The sequence below is a fragment of the Setaria italica genome, chromosome VI (assembly GCF_000263155.2).
Source record: "Setaria italica strain Yugu1 chromosome VI, Setaria_italica_v2.0, whole genome shotgun sequence".
Classification (NCBI taxonomy): Eukaryota; Viridiplantae; Streptophyta; class Magnoliopsida; order Poales; family Poaceae; genus Setaria; species Setaria italica.
The window spans coordinates 17,212,831-17,231,771 of record NC_028455.1 but is presented as its reverse complement, the minus strand read 5'-3'; the positions used below and the strand labels follow the sequence as shown (position 1 = coordinate 17,231,771).

At 46.9% G+C, this 18,941-nt stretch overlaps 1 protein-coding gene across 1 annotated transcript in view; it reads right to left on the bottom strand.

Annotated features, from left to right (window-relative positions):
• Positions 1 to 14,117, bottom strand: part of LOC111257697 — a gene marked incomplete at its 5' end in the record, with an annotated part of 28,058 nt that extends 13,941 nt beyond the window's left edge. The window contains 2 exons of the mRNA XM_022827736.1: positions 12,427 to 12,905; positions 13,766 to 14,117. Of these exons, the coding sequence (XP_022683471.1) occupies positions 12,427 to 12,905; positions 13,766 to 14,117 (831 nt within the window). The remainder of the gene's footprint in view (positions 1 to 12,426; positions 12,906 to 13,765) is intronic.
• Between the last annotated feature and the right edge of the window lie 4,824 nt (positions 14,118 to 18,941).

Genomic DNA, 18,941 nt, shown 5'->3' with positions numbered 1-18,941 from the left:
GGCTTGATCTTCCTCTTTGAGGCTTATCTGATGATAGCCAGAGTAGCAATCGAGGAAGCATAGCAAGGCGCACCCGGCGGTGGAGTCAACCACTTGATCGATCCTGGGTAGCCCAAAAGGATCTTTCGGGCAGTGTTTGTTGAGGTCGGTGTAGTTGACACACATTCTCCATTCGTTGTTTTTCTTACAAACGAGCACAGGATTGGCGAGCCAGTCAGGTTGGAAGACTTCCTTGATGAATCCTGCTGTGAGTAGCTTGGCTAACTCTTTTTTGATTGCTTCTCGTCTATCCTGAGCAAACTGGCGTAGTCGTTGCCGTTTTGGAGTAGCTTTGGGATCGACGTTGAGGGAATGCTCGATCAGTTCCTTGGGCACACCTGGCATGTCAGCCAGCTTCCAAGCGAAGATATCATGGTTAGCCCGAAGGAAACTGACGAGCGTGAATTCCTATTTAGGATCCAGCCCTGTTCCGATCAGGGCTGTCTTGGAAGGATCACCGGTCTGGAGGTCGATCAATTTGAAGTCTTGCTCACTGGCGGGTTTCACCTTTGTGGAGCCCGACTTGGTTTCCGGGATCTCTAGTTCGGTGGGATGGAGTTTCTTTGAAGCTGTGAAGACTTGCTGCATGGGACTAGGAGATTGAGTAGTCGCAGCAATTTCCACGGCTTCGGTGTCACACTCGTAGGATCTCCGGAGATCTCCTCGTAGCGTGAGCTCTCCTTTGGGACCTGGCATTTTGAGTACCAGGTAGACATAATGTGGTATGGCCATAAACTTGGCTAGTGCTGGCCGTCCGAGTATGGCGTGATAAGATGTCTCGAAGTCGGCAACCTCGAATCTGATGTACTCGGTGCGGTAATGCTCCTTAGTTCCGAAGGTGACTAGAAGGACAACTTGTCCCAGCGGTATGGCCGCGTTTCCGGGCACAATGCCGTAGAAAGGTGAATCCGTTGGGGTAAGCATTTCAGTGACGTTGAGGCACATTTTCCTTAATGTTTTGGTGAAAATAACGTTGAGGCCACTTCCGCCGTTGATGAGTACTTTGGTTAACTTTGACCCTGCCACGCTGGATCCAGGACTAGTGGAAAACGGCCTGGTTCTGAAAATTTTGTCCATTGATCTTTTCTGCTGAAAGAAATTGGAACTTCTGACCACTTTAGCGGTGTAGGGTCCGTTGGCTCAATGGCCATGATCTCCCTGAGTACGAGTTTGTTAGCTCGCTTGGATACAGTGCCGGGAATGCCGCCAAAAATGACGTTGACGGTTTTTGAAGCTGGTTGGAAATCGCCGTCCTCATCTTCGTCGTTGCGGACTTTGTTTTTACCCTTATCTCTATTTTTGGCGTACTCTTCAGGAGTTGGTGGTGCGGGTAAGTCTTGCATGACTCGGCGCATGCTGTAACTGTCTAATGCGGAGTGCTTGCTAGTCGGGTGCCATGGGCACTGTTTTTTGAGTAGCTCCGTGAAGGTTAGTCCGTCGTCGTTTCTGCGATGTCCCTTTTTTCCGGAGCTGATCATGGCAGCAACGGTGTTGTCGGGCTTCCTTTTGCGATTGTGGTTTCCTGGGTAGGAGTTCCGAGCCTCGTTATGCCGAGTTTTATCTGTTTCATTGTTGTGGATGTTGTCGCGTCCGCGGTTACGGTGGGAACCGAACCGCTCTTGTCCTTTGTCTTCTTCATCGGCCCACTGTTGCACCATGAGTTTGAGTTCTTTGACATCGGCTGGTCGTCGGCGACCGAAGTCTTGGTATGTTCATCGATCATAGAGTCCGTTTTGGAAGCACTCAATGACGTCTGCTTCGGAGATGTCCACTATGGTAGCCTTCTTTTCGAAGAACCATCGCAGATAGTCGCGTAGGGTTTCGCCCTCTTTCTGCTTAATTTGTCTTAAGTCGATTTTGTTGCCTGGTCTCGCCATGGAGCCGGCGAAGTTGTTGGTAAAAGCCTTTGTTAAGTCTGCCCAAGAGTCAATGGACTTGGGTTTGAGTGACTCGAGCCAGGTCAGTGGTGCGAGTTCCATGCATATGGGGAAATGAATGACTTTGGTGTCGTTGTTACCCCCGGCTGCTTGGACGGCTAGCGAGTAACAGCGTAACCATTGAACTGGGTCTTGCTTGCCGTCGTACTTGGTGATGCCTGTTGGTTTGAACTTTTCGGGTAATTTTGTTTTCATTACCCGGTTTGTGAAAGCAGGAAAGTGGTTGTAGCTGTCGACTTCTCGCTCGCGCCGACTGTTGAGGATTTCTTGTAGATCGCTGAAGTTGGACATCTTGCGGACCTTCCGAGTAGGGCGAATACTTTTAACTGAGTTGGTGGAGCTGACTTCACCCACATCCTTCTGTCGAGTAGGAGCTTTATGCTTGCTTGGTCCTTGGCTGTGTTGCCGGGGTTGGTTTACTGCATCATCATTTCGTGGGGCGACATTTTTATCTGCGGCCCCCCTGCTTCCGTCTTGATGCGATGTAATGCGAGGAACGGATGGGATTGGTGATTCTTTGTCGAGTAGCTTGTAAGCTTGCTCCGCGAGTTGTGCGATTAGTCTGTTGCCACGCTGCACGAGTTGAGCTGTGGCTGCGTTGTCCTTATCTTGAGGCATCAATGTCGTTAAAAGGTTGATTGAAGCGATAGCCGCGAGTGGAGTATTGTGCTCCTAAGCCTGGACTGCGTTGAAAGCCCGTTCAAGATTTGTAATAGGAATATTTGTAGCCATCGACTGTCGTCACTCAGCTCGAGTGGCATTGCGCGACCTTCGTTGTTTGCGCTGTTCGGAAGTTTCATTGTGAGGGGCGTCAGCTGTAGACTCATCTTCAGAGATGTTGTCGACTTGTGCTAGTCGCCTGGGGGTTCTATTCTGGCTAGTACCTGGGTTGTTATTCTGAGTAATAACAAGTATCTCCCTGTTCGGGTAGTAGCTTCCGGAACTTGATGTAGCAATCTCTGTGTAGCTTTCTTCGTGGTTGGACGTAAGTGGAACGCCTTCTTGATATGGCAGGTTGTCTACATGGGCGACGAGGCGCGAGTCGTAGTCACGGTCGAGAAAAGATGGTCGCAATCCCGGCCAGTGGATGAATCTGCCTTGTGGTGTCGAAGTTATTACCAACCCTTGGGCTGGACCAGATAATGGTATCTCTGGTGAGTAGGATGAGTCAAAGTCAACGTCCTCGTCATACCCGAGTTCAACTCGGGTTCGAGCAAGAAAACCTTGGTAGATTTTTGTCGCGTTGCGAAGTCCGTGCGGGAATCGCCTTGAAGTTGAAACTTATTTGGATGTTGACTGGGGCCGCCGAATCCGAAGCAAATCTGACCTTGAGTCCAGGGGTCGGCTGAGCCCGACCCTTTGGAGGAGTAGCTCCGCCTCGTCCGACCCTGAGTGGGATTCCGCCTCGCCCGACCCCGAGTCCTGGGGTAGGGAGAGCCTGACCCCTGAGCGAGACTCCGCCTCGCCCGACCCCGAGGCCTGGGGTCAGCAGAGCCCGACCCTTTGGAAGGGTAGCTCTGCCTCGCCTGACCCCGAGTGAGGCTCCGCCTCGCCCGACCCTGAGTCCTGGAGTCGGGAGTGCATGACCCCCGAGGGAAACGTTGGAGTAGTCCGAGGCGAAGTCAAATCCGACGCGTAGTCGAACTCGAACTTGTTGACTTTGAAATCTTGATTTTTTCTGGTCAAATCTTCTGGTTTCTTCTCCTGAGTGTCGACGATCTGGCACCGGAACGATTCCGAGCCTTCGGCGACGCAGAACCAGGATCCAAAAACGAAGGTGGCACCGGCTTCGATGAAGAAGACGGGCCTAATGATGACTTTCGCCATTAGGTTCGCGTTGAGAAACTCGACGAGCTCCCCTACCTGGTGCGCCAGCTGTCGGTGTTTTAGACCGGCAACCCGCCTAGGGGTTTCCTAGGTGGTCTTTTATGCGGTAATGGTTGTCGAGAATCAAGGAATCAATGGTGACGCAAGGAACACGATTTAGACAGGTTCGGGCCGCTAGATCGCGTAATACCCTACGTCCTGTGTGTTGGTTTGTATTGAGTTGTGTTTTTATGTGTCTGAGGGGGGTCCCTGCCCGACCTTATATACCCAGGAGGGAAGGGTTACAAGTCTGAGTCCTAGTCGAGTACTATTACAGAGTTCTACTCGGTATTGGCCCGAGTAGCTTTCCATAAACATACAAGACTAGTCCGAGAAGGATACGCCTATCCTTGTTCTGATCTTGTCCGAGTACGTCCCTTAGTGGGCCGTCCAAGGCCTACTCATGGACCTGGGGAGTATGCCCGACAGTAAGCCCCGCTCTCTAAGTCTTGATATGAATCTGTTTAGAGCTGCCATGCATCTTGTGAGTTTCTGAACATCTTTTATGCCAGATGGAGGTTGCATGTTAGTAATGGTAGAAATTTTCTCAGGGTTTGCTTCGATGCCTTGATGACTGATGAACAAACCCGAGTAATTTCCCCGATGGTGTCGGGTAGGCATCCCCGGGCCCACCAGAAGACTTGTACGGACCCACTCAAGGAAACATACCCAGAACCTATTCGGACATGAAGACTACTCTGCAGGGTGCGTAGGCTTCATGGACTCCCCGAAGACTAGTCAGGTCAAAAGGAAACTACTCTACCGAGTTAGAGTAGGACTTTGTAAACGTGCTCGACTAGGACTCACACAATCCGCCCTGTAACCCTACTCCCTCGACTATATAAGGGCGGGCAGGGACCCCCTCCAAAAGGGAAGGAAGAACAAGATCAATACAACCAACACATAGGACGTAGGGTATTATGCGATCTAGCGGCTCAAACCTGTCTAAATCATGTTCCTTGCATCACCATCTACTCCTTGATTCTTGACGACACCCACCGCACAAAAGACCACCTTGGGTACTCCCTAGGCGGGTTGCTGGTCTAAAACACCGATGCTGGCGCGCCAGGTAGGGGTGGTCGCCGAGTTTCTCCACATGAGATCGATGGCACTAGTCGTCATCAATCCTTCGTTCACCTTTAAGGTGGGTGCAACCTTCATCTTCAGCTCCTAGCTTTGTATTGCTGACGGCGCTGGATCCTTTCAACTCTACATCATCGGCAACCAGGAAAAGAAGCGTCTTGATGAAAACTTTCTTCATCAAGAAGCAAAGAATTTTGTCGCGAAAATCCAAAATTTCAACGTCAACAACATTGAGTTCAACTATGGCTCAAACTCGACCTCGACTCGAACTAGCCTGCACAGGCTGACGCCCAAGTCATTCGGCAAGTCGACTTCAATTTGAAGTCGATTCCTGCTCGGACTCCATAACGCAGCCGCGGTCCACCAAGAACTCCTCACTTGAGTCCAAACCAGACTCGAGTCAGTTGAGGACTGTGACTACAACTTGGACTCCATCCAAGCGATCCCTTTATGAGGCCCAACTCAAGGCTTGGTAATTACTTCGACTCCGCAGGGTAGATTCATTTATTGGCCTGGGATGAAACCACCGTTCCTTGCCCAAGATTACGAGTCGCGCCTTGTCGCTCACATAGACAACCTCCTGTATCAAGAGGGTATCCTGCTTACTTCAACCCACGAAGAAGGAAGCACTACGAAGATAGCAACATCAAGCTCTGGAAGCTAGTACCCGGATAGAGAAATCTTCGTCATCACATCACTAAACAATGACGCAGGTGCCAGCCACCAAAGAACTCCTCGACGGGTTGGACAACTCAATGACGTCTCACAAGACAAGTTGTCAGCTAACGCCCCGCAAGATGAAACCTCCGAATAGGGAAATCAAAGAAGGGCACACAATGCTGCCCGAGCAGATCATCGCGGACTACTAGCTATGAACATTCCTATCGTGAATCTCGAAAGAGCATTCGATGCAGTACAAGCTCGAGAGCACAACACTCCACTCGCAGCAATTGTCTCAATCAATCTCATATCAACTCTCATACCTCATGACAGAGACAACGAGTTAATAGCACAACTCACGAAAAGGGGCAACGAGTTAATAGCACAACTCGCAGAACAAGCTTACAAACTCCTCGACAAGGAATCACCGATCCCATCTATTCCTTGCAACTCGACCCACCAGGATGGCAGCAGAGACGTTGCAGTCCATTGTGGCAATCACAAGGCTCCAAGAAACAGTAACAAAGTAGTCAACCAACCGAGACAACATAGCCAAAGGCAAAGTAGAGATGAACGCGAGGCTCCAAGGTGAAACAGAGACGCAGAAGAGGCTAGCTCCACCAATTCAGCAAAGAGCCCTCACCACCGCAGAACTGATCGCGAAGCCTCAATCTTCAGTGACTTAAGAGAGGTAATCAATAACAACTGTCGCCGCGAATGCGAACGCAAAGCCAATGACTATGATCACTTCCCCACTTTCACGACATGGGTAAAGAACTCAACTACCCGAGAAGTTCAACCCGACAGGGATCACCAAGTACAATGGCAAGCAAGATCTAGTCCAATGGCTACGGTGCTACTCACTAGCAGTTCAAGCAGCTGGGGGCAATGATGATACAAAGGTCATTCACTTTTCCCATACGCATGGAACCCGCGCCGTTAACATGGCTCGAGTCACTCAAGCCCAAGTCAATCGATTCCTGGGAAGACTTAACGAAGGCCTTCACTAATAATTACGCGGGCTCCATGTCTCGCCCACGCAAAAAAAATTGACCTGAGCCAAGTCAAACAGAAAGAAAGCGAGACAATTCACAACTACCTACGTTGTTTCTTTTAAAAGAAGGCTACAATAGTCGACATTTCAGAAGGAGACGTCATTAAGTGCTTTCAAAATGGCCTCTATAATCGTCGAACATACCAAGACTTTGGCAGACGTCGTCCAGCCACTATCAAAGATCTCAAATTAAAATCATGGTGCAACAATGGGCAAATGAAGAAGACAAAGAACATGAGAGATTCGGCTCTCATCGCAACCGTGGTCGCGACAACAATAACAACAATCATGAACAAGATAGAAACCGCAACAATGATATTCGAAACAACTACTCGAGTAATCAGATCTGCAAGCGCAAACCTGACAATACTATCACGACTATGTCCAACTCAGGCAAGAAAGGGTCACACAAATGCAATGATGGGCCCTCCTTCACCGAGTTAATCAAGAAACAATGCCCATGGCATCCAAATAGCAAACACTCGGCGATTGATTGCTACAACACGTGCCAAGTAATGCAAGAATGACCCGCACCACCCCCTCCCGAAGACATTGGTCACAAGAAGGACAAGGGTAAAAGCAAGGTCGACGAAGCTAACAAAGGTGAAGGCGAGTTCCAAACTACCTCTAAGACGGTCAACGTCATTTTTGGTGGAATCCCAGGTACCGCGTCCAAGCGGTCCAATAAGCTAGTACTTAGAGAGATTATAGCTATCGAGCCAGCAACTCCTACACCGCTCTAATGGTCTGAGGTGCCCATAACTTTCAGGAGAAAGGACCAATGGACAAGCTTCTCAGAACCAGGCCAATTCCCTCTTATACTCAATCCTGTCATCGCAGGCTCAAGACTTTCCAAAGTACTCATCGATGGCGGAAGCGGACTCAACGTCAGTTTCACCAAAACACTAAGGAAAATGTGCCTCGACATCATAGACATGCTTACTCCAACGGACTCACCATTTTATGGAATTGTCCCAAGAAATACTGCCAAATCTTTAGGACAAGTTTTCCTACCAGTCACTTTCGGCACCAAGGAACATTACCGAACCAGAGTACATCAGGTTTGAGGTTGCCGACTTCGAAACTTCTTACCACGGTATACTCGGAAGACCAGCCTTGGCCAAATTCATGGCTATACCACACTACATCTACCTGGTACTCAGGATGCCAGGACCTAAGGCGAGTTGACACTATGTGGAGACTTGAGGCGATCGTACGAGGGCGACATGGAAGATGTTAAAATCGCAGCAATTTCTCAAGCACCCAATCCCATGCAACAAGTCTTCACAGCATCAAAGAAACTCAACCCCACAGAACTCGAGATCCCAAAAAACAAGTAGAGATCAACCAAGGTGAAACCAGCAAGTGAGAAGGACTTCAAACCTGTTGATCTCTAGACTGGTGACTCAGCCAAGACAGTCCTGATTGGAACAGGGCTAGACCCTAAATAGGAAAGCGCGCTCGTCCGTTTTCTTCGGGCTAACCATGGCATCTTTGCTTGGAAGCCAACTGACATGCCCGGTGTGCCTAAGGAGCTAATCGAGCATTCATTGAATGTCGCCCCCCAAAGCTACTCCAAAAAGACAACGACTACGACAATTCGCCCAAGACAGAAGAGATGCAATCAAAAAAGAGCTAGTTAAATTACTCGCGGCATGGTTTATCAAAGAGGTTTTTCACCCTGATTGGCTAGCCAACCCTGTACTCGTTCGCAAGAAGAACAATGAGTGCAGGATGTGCGTCGACTACACAGATCTGAACAAGCATTGCCCAAAGGACCCCTTTGGACTACCCAAAATCGACCAAGTAGTTGACTCCCCAGATGGGTGTGCTTTGCTCTGCTTTCTCGAATACTACTCCTATCATCAAATAACCCTCAAAGAAGAAGATCAAGCCAAAACAGCTATGATCACCCCATTTGGAGTATTTCGCTACAAAACAATGTCTTTCGAGCTAAAAAACGTAGGTGCGACCTATCAACGTGCCAACCAGATGTGTTTTGAGAAGCAATTACACCGCAACATAGAAGCTTATGTAGACAACGTAGTCATCAAAAACAAGAAATCCAGATGATCTAGTCGCAGACTTAGAGGAAACCTTTGCAAGCCTACGAGCGTTTCGGTGGAAACTCAACTCTACAAAATGCATTTTCAGTGTACCCTCGGGAAAATTACTCGGATTCATCATCAGCCACCGTGGCATCGAGGCCAACATGGAGAAAATCTCTGCCATCACAAATATGCAAGCTCCAGCTGGTATCAAGGATGTGCAGAAGCTTACAGGCTGCATGGCAGCCCTCAATCGATTCATCTCAAGACTTGGAGAACGTGGATTACTGTTCTTCAAGCTACTCAAACAGCAACACAAGTTTCAATGGACAGAAGAGGTAGACAAAGCCTAGGCACAGCTCAAGGACTTCCTGTCAAAACCACCAATCCTCACGGCTCCATCTCCAAACGAGGACTTGCTTTTATACATAGCTGCTACTACTCATGTAGTCAACACAGCAGTAGTAGTCGAAAGGTTTGAACCAGGCTACGTCTACAAAGTCTAGAGACCCGTCTACTTCATAAATGAAGTACTCTCGGACTCCAAAACTCGGTACCCACTGGTGCAGAAGCTACTGTACGCAATCCTGTATAGGGATACGAGGTAGGCTACACTAGCGCAAATCAAAATTTCTACCGCATAAAACCAGGAAGAGCTGCCGTATAAGGATCACGGGATTACCACTCGACGCACTACTGGTGCGGAACATGTAGATTTGCGTATGCAGTGAAGACGATCAATGTAGTCGTACATAGTCGATCAACGTAGTCGTACGTAGTCGATCACGTCAACGTCCAGCAACTCCTCAGCAGCTCGTCCACGTGCAGCAAGATCGCCCTCGTGCCGCGGCTCGTCGTCGGCTCGTCGTGGCTCGTCCAAGTGCTGCAGGCGCAACACCTCCAAGGTATCCACATGTGCAGGGAGGAAGCGTTGCAAGCCAGACTGCTAGATCCGTGAGTTGCAACAGGCGAGGGCGTGGGAGGCGTGGCAGATGTGTTTCGCCAAAAGGTGTAAACCCTAGGGCGCCCCCACCCCTCTATTTATAGAGGTTCCTAACGGGCCTTTGGGTCCGAGGCCCATTAGTACCTCTAAACCTAATCCAACTCGGATCAGATCCAAATTGGGCTTCCAGCCCCTTAAGTGTGTGACCCTATGGGTTCGGATATGTATAGACATGGCCCGAGTACTCCTACTCGGCCCAATAGTCGGTAGCGGCCTCTAGCAAGACGTGCCAACTCCTATACGCACACGAAGATCATATCAGACGAACCATCACAACATAATATACATGCTATTCCCTTTGCCTCATGATATTTGGTCTAGCTTCAAGTCGACCGCTCTTTCTCGATCCTGTGATTCGTAATCCCTTTGTAGGTTAACTCTTAACCGTACGTAGCATGGCCATGCATTTTCGGATCCGATCACTCGAGGGGCCCGGAGATATCACTCTCAATCAGAGAGGAGCAAATCCCATCTTGATTGACCATGTCTCATAGCATGCTTCTTGACAAACCCAAAAACTACCTTTATAACTACCCTGTTACGGCGTAGCGTTTGATAGCCCCTAAGTAGGTCGATCCACATCTTGAATACATGCGACAATCTCAGGTCTAAGGACAAAGCGTATATCTTGTTTAAAGAGAGAACTACTTCTCGTGCTGGGTCAGTCCTAGCACATGTCTACACATGTGTCCACATTATTAGTTCAACATCTCCATGTCCATGACTTGTGAAACATAGTCATCAACTAATATATGTGCTAGTCTAATATTCATGTGTGTCCTCACATGATCTCCGATTAGGGACAACTTTAGAATAACCATACAAGTAAAGAGTTTCACATACAATTCACATAATTGCAAATCAATTCAAGTAGCCTTTAATGGATATTCAATGAACACAATATACAAATCATGGATACAAATGGAATATCATCATCTCTATGATTGCCTCTAGGGCATACCTCCAACAGTCTCCCACTTGCACTAGAGTCAATCTAGAAGGTACCTAATACCCATAGCTCTTACATGCGCATCATGCTTAGCCTGCGAGAGTGGTTTTGTCAACAGATCAGAAATGTTCAGATCCGTGTGTATTTTGCATATCTTGATCTCACCCCGGTTAACAAAGTCTCGAATGAGATGAAATCGCCGCATTACGTGTTTGTTCTTCTGGTGGTTCCTTGGCTCCTTTGCTTGCGCAATTGCCCCATTATTATCACAGTAGAGATTCAATGGGCTGGACGTATTCGGGAACACACCAAGCTCAATGAGGAAATTCCTTATCCAAACACCTTCCTTCGCAGCTTGCGAAGCCGCGATGTACTCGGCTTCTGTCGTAGAATCGGCCACCGTCTCCTGTTTGGAACTCTTCCAACTAACAGCACCACCATTTAGCATGAACACAAATCCTGATTGTGACTTTGAATCATCTCTGTCGGTTTGGAAACTAGCATCGGTGTAACCTGTTACAACGAGCTCCTCCTCACCTCCATAGATGAGGAACATATCTTTAGTCCTTCTCAAGTACTTAAGAATGTTTTTCACTGCTATCCAGTGACTCTCACCTGGATCAGATTGGTGTCTGCTTGTCATACTTAGCGCATATAAAACATCTGGGCGAGTACTTATCATTGCATACATGATAGATCCAATAGCCGAGGCATATGGCACTCTACTCATGCGATCCCGCTCATCAGCAGTCGAAGGACACTGAGTCTTGCTAAGATGTATGCCATGTGACATAGGCAAGAACCCTTTCTTTGCCTCTTCCATGCTGAACTGCTTCAACACTTTGTCAATGTAAGTATCCTTGCTTAAAACTATAGACCTTCTCGATCTATCTCTATAGATCTTAATGCCCAGAATGTATGCCGCTTCCCCTAAGTCTTTCATCGAAAAACTATTTTTCAGTGAAGTCTTTACGGACTCAAGCATAGGAATGTTATTTCCAATCAGTAATATGTCATCCACATATAAGATTAGAAATACTACAGAGCTCCCACTAACCTTCTTGTAAACACAAGACTCTTCTTCGTTCTTGGTGAAGTCAAACCCTTTGACCACTTCGTCAAAATGAATGTTCCAACTCCTAGATGCTTGCTTCAGTCCATAAATGGATCTCTGAAACTTGCATACCTTTTCAGCATTTTTCGGATCGACAAAACCCTCGGGCTATATTATATACACGTCCTCAGCTATGTTTCCATTCAGGAAAGCTGTCTTGACATCCATCTGCCATATCTCATAGTCGAAATATGCAGCTATAGCTAGAATAATCCGAATGGACTTAAGCATCACTATGGGCGAGAAGGTCTCGTCGTAGTCAACTCCTTGAACTTGTCGAAAACCTTTTGCGACAAGTCGTACTTTATAGATGTGAACATTTCCATCCATGTCCTTTTTCTTCTTATAGATCCACTTGCACTCTATGGCTTTAACACCATCAGGCGGGTCAACCAAGTTCCAAACTTGATTGTCTCCCATGGACTCTATTTCGGATTGCATGGCACTCTGCCATTTTTTGGAGTCTGGGTCTATCATTGCTTCTGCATACCGCAGTCTCATCATTGTCCAACAATAATATTTCCCGCATTTCGCGGAGCCTTGCTGACCTTCGTGGTTGTGGCGGTGCTTCTCTTGCCATGGGTATCTCAACTTGTTCTGCTACGTTAGTATCACTCATTGATTCTTGCCCGATCGGCTCATCTTGAACTTCTTCAAGATGCGTTGTCTTTCCACTCTTTTCTCCTTTGAGAAACTCTTTCTCTAGGAAAACCCCGTTCCGAGCGACAAACACTTTGCCTTCTGATCGGTTGTAGAAATAATATCCCAAAGTTTCCTTTGGACATCTGACGAAAATGCACTTATCCGACTTGGGTGTGATCTTGTCCGACTGAAGTCGCTTGATGAACACTTCACATCCCCAAATCTTTAGAAAAGACAAACTAGGAACCTTTCCAGTCCATATCTCATATGGTGTCTTAACTACAGATTTAGATGGTACCCTATTAAGTGTGAAAGCTGCTGTTTCTAGAGCGTATCCCCAAAATGACAACGGTAGGTCCGACTGGCTCATCATTGATCGAACCATGTCTAACAAAGTTTGATTACGTCGCTCGGACACACCGTTTCTCTGAGGTGTTCCAGGCGGCGTAAGTTGTGGAACAATTCCGCAACTCTTTAGATGATTGCTAAACTCGTGGCTCAAATACTCGCCTCCACAATAAGATCGTAAGGCCTTAATTTTCTTGCCACGCTGATTTTCAACTTCATTCTGAAATTCCTTGAACTTTTCAAAGGTTTCAGACTTGTGCCTCATCAAGTAGACATAGCCATATCTACTAAAATCATCACTGAAAGTTATGAAGTATTGGAATCCTCCTCTAGCCGTCATGCTCATTGGTCATCTTGCCTAGCAAGCAAGCCTACTGCTCTCTCAGGAAATCCTGTGAAAGGCGTCTTGGTCATCTTGCCTAGCAAGCAAGCCTCACATGTCTCGTATGATTCAAAATCAATCAAAGTTAGAAGTCCATCAGAATGGAGCTTCTTCATGCGCTTTTCACTTATATGACCCAAACGACAATGCCACAAGTAGGTAGGACTCAAATCATTAGGCCGAGGCCTTTTAGTACTTACATTACAGACAGGTGAACCATCAAGATTTAAAACAAATAATCTATTCACAATGGGTGCAAAAGCCATAAACATATTATTCTTAGATATCACACAACCATTGTTTTCACTCGCAAATGAATAACCATCCTTCATCAAGCATGAAGGAGACAAAATATTTCGACTTAAACTAGGAACGAAATAACAATTATTCAACTCCATAATAAATCCTGACGGGAGGTGGAGTTGCATCGTCCCGACGGTCAACGCAGCAACTCTTGCATTATTGCCCACGCGGAAATCAACTTCTCCTCTTTCCATGCTTCTACTTCTTATCATTCCCTGCATCGAATTGCAAATATGAGCAACCGATCCGGTATCAAATACCCAAGAATTAATAATTGTATCAGTGAGAAAAATGTTGTGTATAACATTAACAACAAGCGTACCTGAGGTAGAAGTACTCTTACTTCCGCCATTCTTCAACGAAGCTAGGTACTGCTTGCAGTTTCTCTTCCAGTGACCAAGTTCATGACAGTAAAAGCACTCTTTGTCTGGAGCAGGTCCAGGTCCAGCTTTAACCTTGGGCGCTAGGTTTGGCTTGGACGTTCCAGCCTTGCCCTTCTTCTTCCAAGAATTGCCCTTCTTCTTAAAGCTAGGCTTGTTCTCTATAGCCATCACATGGCTGGTACTAGCGCTTTTCCTAATGTCTACCTCTGCTGTCTTGAGCATACCACACAGTTCATTCAGACCCTTCTCCGTCCCATGCATATGATAGTTCGAGATGAAGTTCCCATAGCTAGGCGGAAGAGATGAAAGAATGAAGTCAGTGGCCAACTCTTTGCCCATTGGGAAGCCCAGCTCCTCCAATTGCTGAGTGTAACCAACCATCTTGATTACATGTGGTTCTACTGCTGCGCCTTCTGCTAGCTTGCACTCCAGAAAGGCTTTGGACACATTGAACCTTTCAGTCCTAGCCTGTGTCTGGAATATGTCTTTGAGCGCCACGATCATATCGTGTGTCTCATGATTTGTTTCGAACTGCATCTGCAGCTCGGGTTCCATGCAAGCAAGCATAAGGCAGCTTACCTCAAGATTAGCATCAAATTCCTTCTTGTAAGCAACCTTAACGGCAGCAGATGCATCATCAGCAGGTACTGGTGGTAGTGGGGTGTCTAGAACATCTTCCTTTTTATCGGCCCTGAGAACAATTCTCAGGTTACGGATCCAATCCGAGTAGTTTGTTCCATTCAACTTCTCCTTCTCAAGGACCGAACGCAAAGCAAACGATGTGGTGGTGTTGCTAGGTTCCATTTAATCTACAGCAAAAGTAATGCAAAATACACTAAGACAAATGTATCCATGATAGAGCAAATCACATTAAACTATTTTAACAGAATCTACTCCCACTAAAATCAATATCCCTCTATTGAAACTTAGTGATTCAGGATCCACAACTAACAAGTCTACTAGTGAGCTTTAGCATCACCGCTAGCAAACAAGGTGGATCGGTAAGCAACTTTTGCTAATCATATCACATATGACTCCTGTTGTTGGGTGACATCTCCATGTCTCGGCGCACAACCTTTATGCCCCAAGGTCCTTAACCATTAAGATAACCTTGTTAAGCAAACCAACCCTTATGCGTGTAAGTGTCCGACACAAACCCGTCTAATCAAGGAAAACTAGTGGCACCCTAATTTCATAGACCCACCACTAATTGTACAAGATATGGGACGGTGCAAGTTTTAGTTGGGAGGGCATACTAACTTAAACTTTGTGAGGGATCGTTCTACTTCTAACATCATAGCATGCAGAAAGTAAAACATAAACAGAATAGCATTCACACAGTTGTGACACAGTATGGCCCGTTTTCATATGGTGATCTCCATCTCCATAGAACCTGTTCACCATGGTGATCTCCATCTCCATGTTCCATGTGCGCCATCCTCCTGGTGATGAGTCCTCCAAGACCTAGAACATGCTATTACGCCTAACAGCTAGTAAAGGAGCTAGTAATGAAGATTACATAGTTGCTTGGATCATCACAGATTGGTACGCAGACCATTAAATACAATAAAGTGACAACACATATGGCTCCTGCCGTGTTGCCGTACGCGGGACACGCAGGTCACGAATGAGTTACACACATGCATCACATACACAAAGGGGCCATACTGATCACAAGATACATACATCCTGCAAAACAGAGTTAAGCGTCCTAACGTTCCAAACTTCGGAGGCCCGAAACTCCATCTTCCAAGCCGAATTTGGGAAATCTAATTTCGCCGAAAACGGCAAAGCGGTTGAATTTAATGTGTAACTTTTTCTGTAGATCAATTTTCATATAAAATTTGCCCCGATCCGAGATCGTACCGAAAAGTTACGGCTGATTTACCGAAGCATACGCATATGGCAAAAATCCCGACCCCGGCAGTAGATCTCATCTACTATTGCACATCTAATGCACCTGGCGTATGACCCTGGATTTCGATACAACCAATCGTATTGATCTTCGCTCACTGCAACTGGATTTACGTGTATCACTTAACTCCGATGGCGGAAACCGACCGGTAGGAGTATGTCGTTACACTACCATTGCAGCAAGAGCACGAAACCAGGACATAGATCAAACTGAAAACTCGCATATCTCCATATGCACACATCCCGAATCCAAAACTAAACAGCTATGGCTCTGATACCACTGTAGGGATACGAGGTAGGCTACACTAGCGCAAATCAAAATTTCTACCGCGTAAAACCAGGAAGAGCTGCCGTATAAGGATCACGGGATTACCACTCGACGCACTACTTGTGCGGAAGATGTAGATTTGCGTCGATGCAGTGAAGACGATCAATGTAGTCGTACATAGTTGATCAACGTAGTCGTACGTAGTCGATCACGTCAACGTCCAACAGCTCCTCAGCAGCTCGTCCACGTGCAGCAAGATCGCCCTCGTGCCGCGGCTCGTCGTCGGCTCGTCGTGGCTCGTCGGCGACTCGTCCAAGTGCTGCAGGCGCAACACCTCCAAGGTATCCACACGTGCAGGGAGGAAGCGTCGCAAGCCGAACTGCTAGATCCGCGAGTTGCAACAGGTGAGGGCGTGGGAGGCGCGGTAGATGTGTTTCGCCAAAAGGTGTAAACCCTAGGGCACCCCCACCCCTCTATTTATAGAGGTTCCTAACGGGCCTTTGGGTTTGGGGCCCATTAGTACTTCTAAACCTAATCTCATGTCTAAGGACAAAGCGTATATGTTGTTTAAAGAGAGAACTACTTCTCGTGTTGGGTCAGTCCTAGCACATGTCTCCACATGTATCCACATTATTAGTTCAACATCTCCATGTCCATGACTTGTGAAACATCGTAATCAACTAATACATGTGCTAGTCTAATATTCATGTGTGTCCTCACATGAACTCCGACTAGGGACAACTTTAGAATAACCATACAAGTAAAGCGTTTCACATACAATTCACATAATTGCAAATCAATTCAAGTAGCCTTTAATGGATATTCAATGAACACAATATACAAATCATGGATACAAATGGAATATCATCATCTCTATGATTGCCTCTAGGGCATACCTCCAACATCCTGCTCACCTCACGGAAGCTACAGCACTACTCTTAAGAACACAACATATCCATCATCACCGACTTCCCACTAGGTGAAATCCTTCATAACAGGGATGCAACAGGTAGAATCTCCAAGTGGGCAGTAGAACTCGGAGCTCTGTCTCTAGATTTCAAACCCAGAATAGCTATCAAATCCCAAGCTCTGGTCGACTTCATGGTGGAGTAGAGGGAAAATCAAGTACTAACACCAGTTGAATGGCCAGAGTATTGGGTTATGTACTTTGATGGTTCCCTCAAGCTTGAAAGCGCAAGCGTAGGAGTACTATTGATCTCTCCAAAAGGTGAACAACTCAAATACGTTCTCCAGATCTTTTAGAAAGTCTCAAACAATGAAGCCGAGTACGAAGCACTTCTACATGGCCTTCGTCTCGCAATCTCACTCGGTATCAAACGACTACTGGTATATGGTGACTTGCTAGTCGTCATTAACCAAGTCAATGATGAGTGGGATCGCAACAAGGAAAATATGGACGCCTACTGCAAGGAAGTCTACAAGCTAGAAAACAAGTTCTCAGGCCTTGAGTTTCACCATGTCGTTCTTGACAACAACGTAGCTGATGATGTGTTATCAAAAATGGGCTTAACCCGTGCAGAAGTCCCGGTAGGCATTTTTGTAGATGAGCTTCACAAGCCTTCCATACCAGAACAAGCAACTCCAGCAACTATCAACACAAAACCTCTAGAACCCAACCGAGAGATAATGATGATCGAAGTTGACTGGAGATCACCGTTCATCGACTACATCAAAGAACAAAAGCTACCCTCCGATAAGGACCAAGCTTAACAAGTCTCACAACGAGGAAAGAGCTATGTTCTTGTCGAAGACAAGATCTACAGGAGGAGCGCATCTTTAGGAATACTCATGAAATGTGTCACTCGAGAAGTAGGTCAAGAAATCTTGGAAGAAATACACAAAGGAACATATGGGAATCATGCTTCTTCACGAACGATCGTAGGCAAAGATTTCAGAGCAGGTTTCTACTGGCCCATGGCACTAGCCGACACAAAACAACTAGTCCGCAGATGCCAAGGCTTCCAATTCTTCGTCAAGCAACAACATGTCCGTGCCTGCAAGCTCATCACAATACGTCCAACATGGCCCTTTGCATGCTGGGGGCTTGATATTATTGGTCCACCCCCAAATGCGCTAGGAGGGTTCAATCGAGTACTCGTAGCCATTGACAAGTTCACCAAGTGGATTGAAGTCAAACCCGTCACTTTCCCCAAGGCCGACCGAGTCCTTAATTTCCTGGACAAGGTCGCACATCGCTACGGCTTCCCCAACAGGATCATCACTGATTTGGGATCCAACTTTAGCAAGCACGACTTCTAGGAATACTGCGAGAACAACGGAATTAATGTACGATACATCTCCATCGCTCACCCAAGGGCCAACGGCCAAGTTGAGCGTGCCAACGGCATGTTACTCGAAGCTCTCAAGAAAAGACTGTATGACATCGGTAACACGAAAGAAGGTAAATCCTCAAAGAACTACCCAATGTTCTTTGGGGACTACACACTCAACCATGCAAGCCTACTCGGCACTCTCCCTACTTCCTCGTATATGGGTTAGAGGCCATCCTCCCTATAGACGTCATGTGGCAATCTCCCGTAGTTGAGCAGTATGACGACGGAGTATCAGAGGAATCAAGGCACCTAGACCTGGATAGTCTGGAAGAAACAAGATGTGTAGCACTGGTTCAGTTGACCAGATATCTCGATGGGCTATGATACTATCACGACCATAATGTCAAGGAACGTTACTTTAACGTGGGTGACATGGTCCTCAAACGCATTCAAGACACATTAGGGCTGCACAAACTCAACTCGCCATGGGATCGTACCGACTACAGAGACTCTCAGGTGAAGAAGTACCAAACTCTTGGAATATAGAGCATCTGCGTCCCTACTACCCGTAGCAGACTACAGGACATGTACTCGGGTCTTCATCCATAGTTTATTAAAGAACAAAGTTCTTTAGCAAACACTATCTTTGCCTCC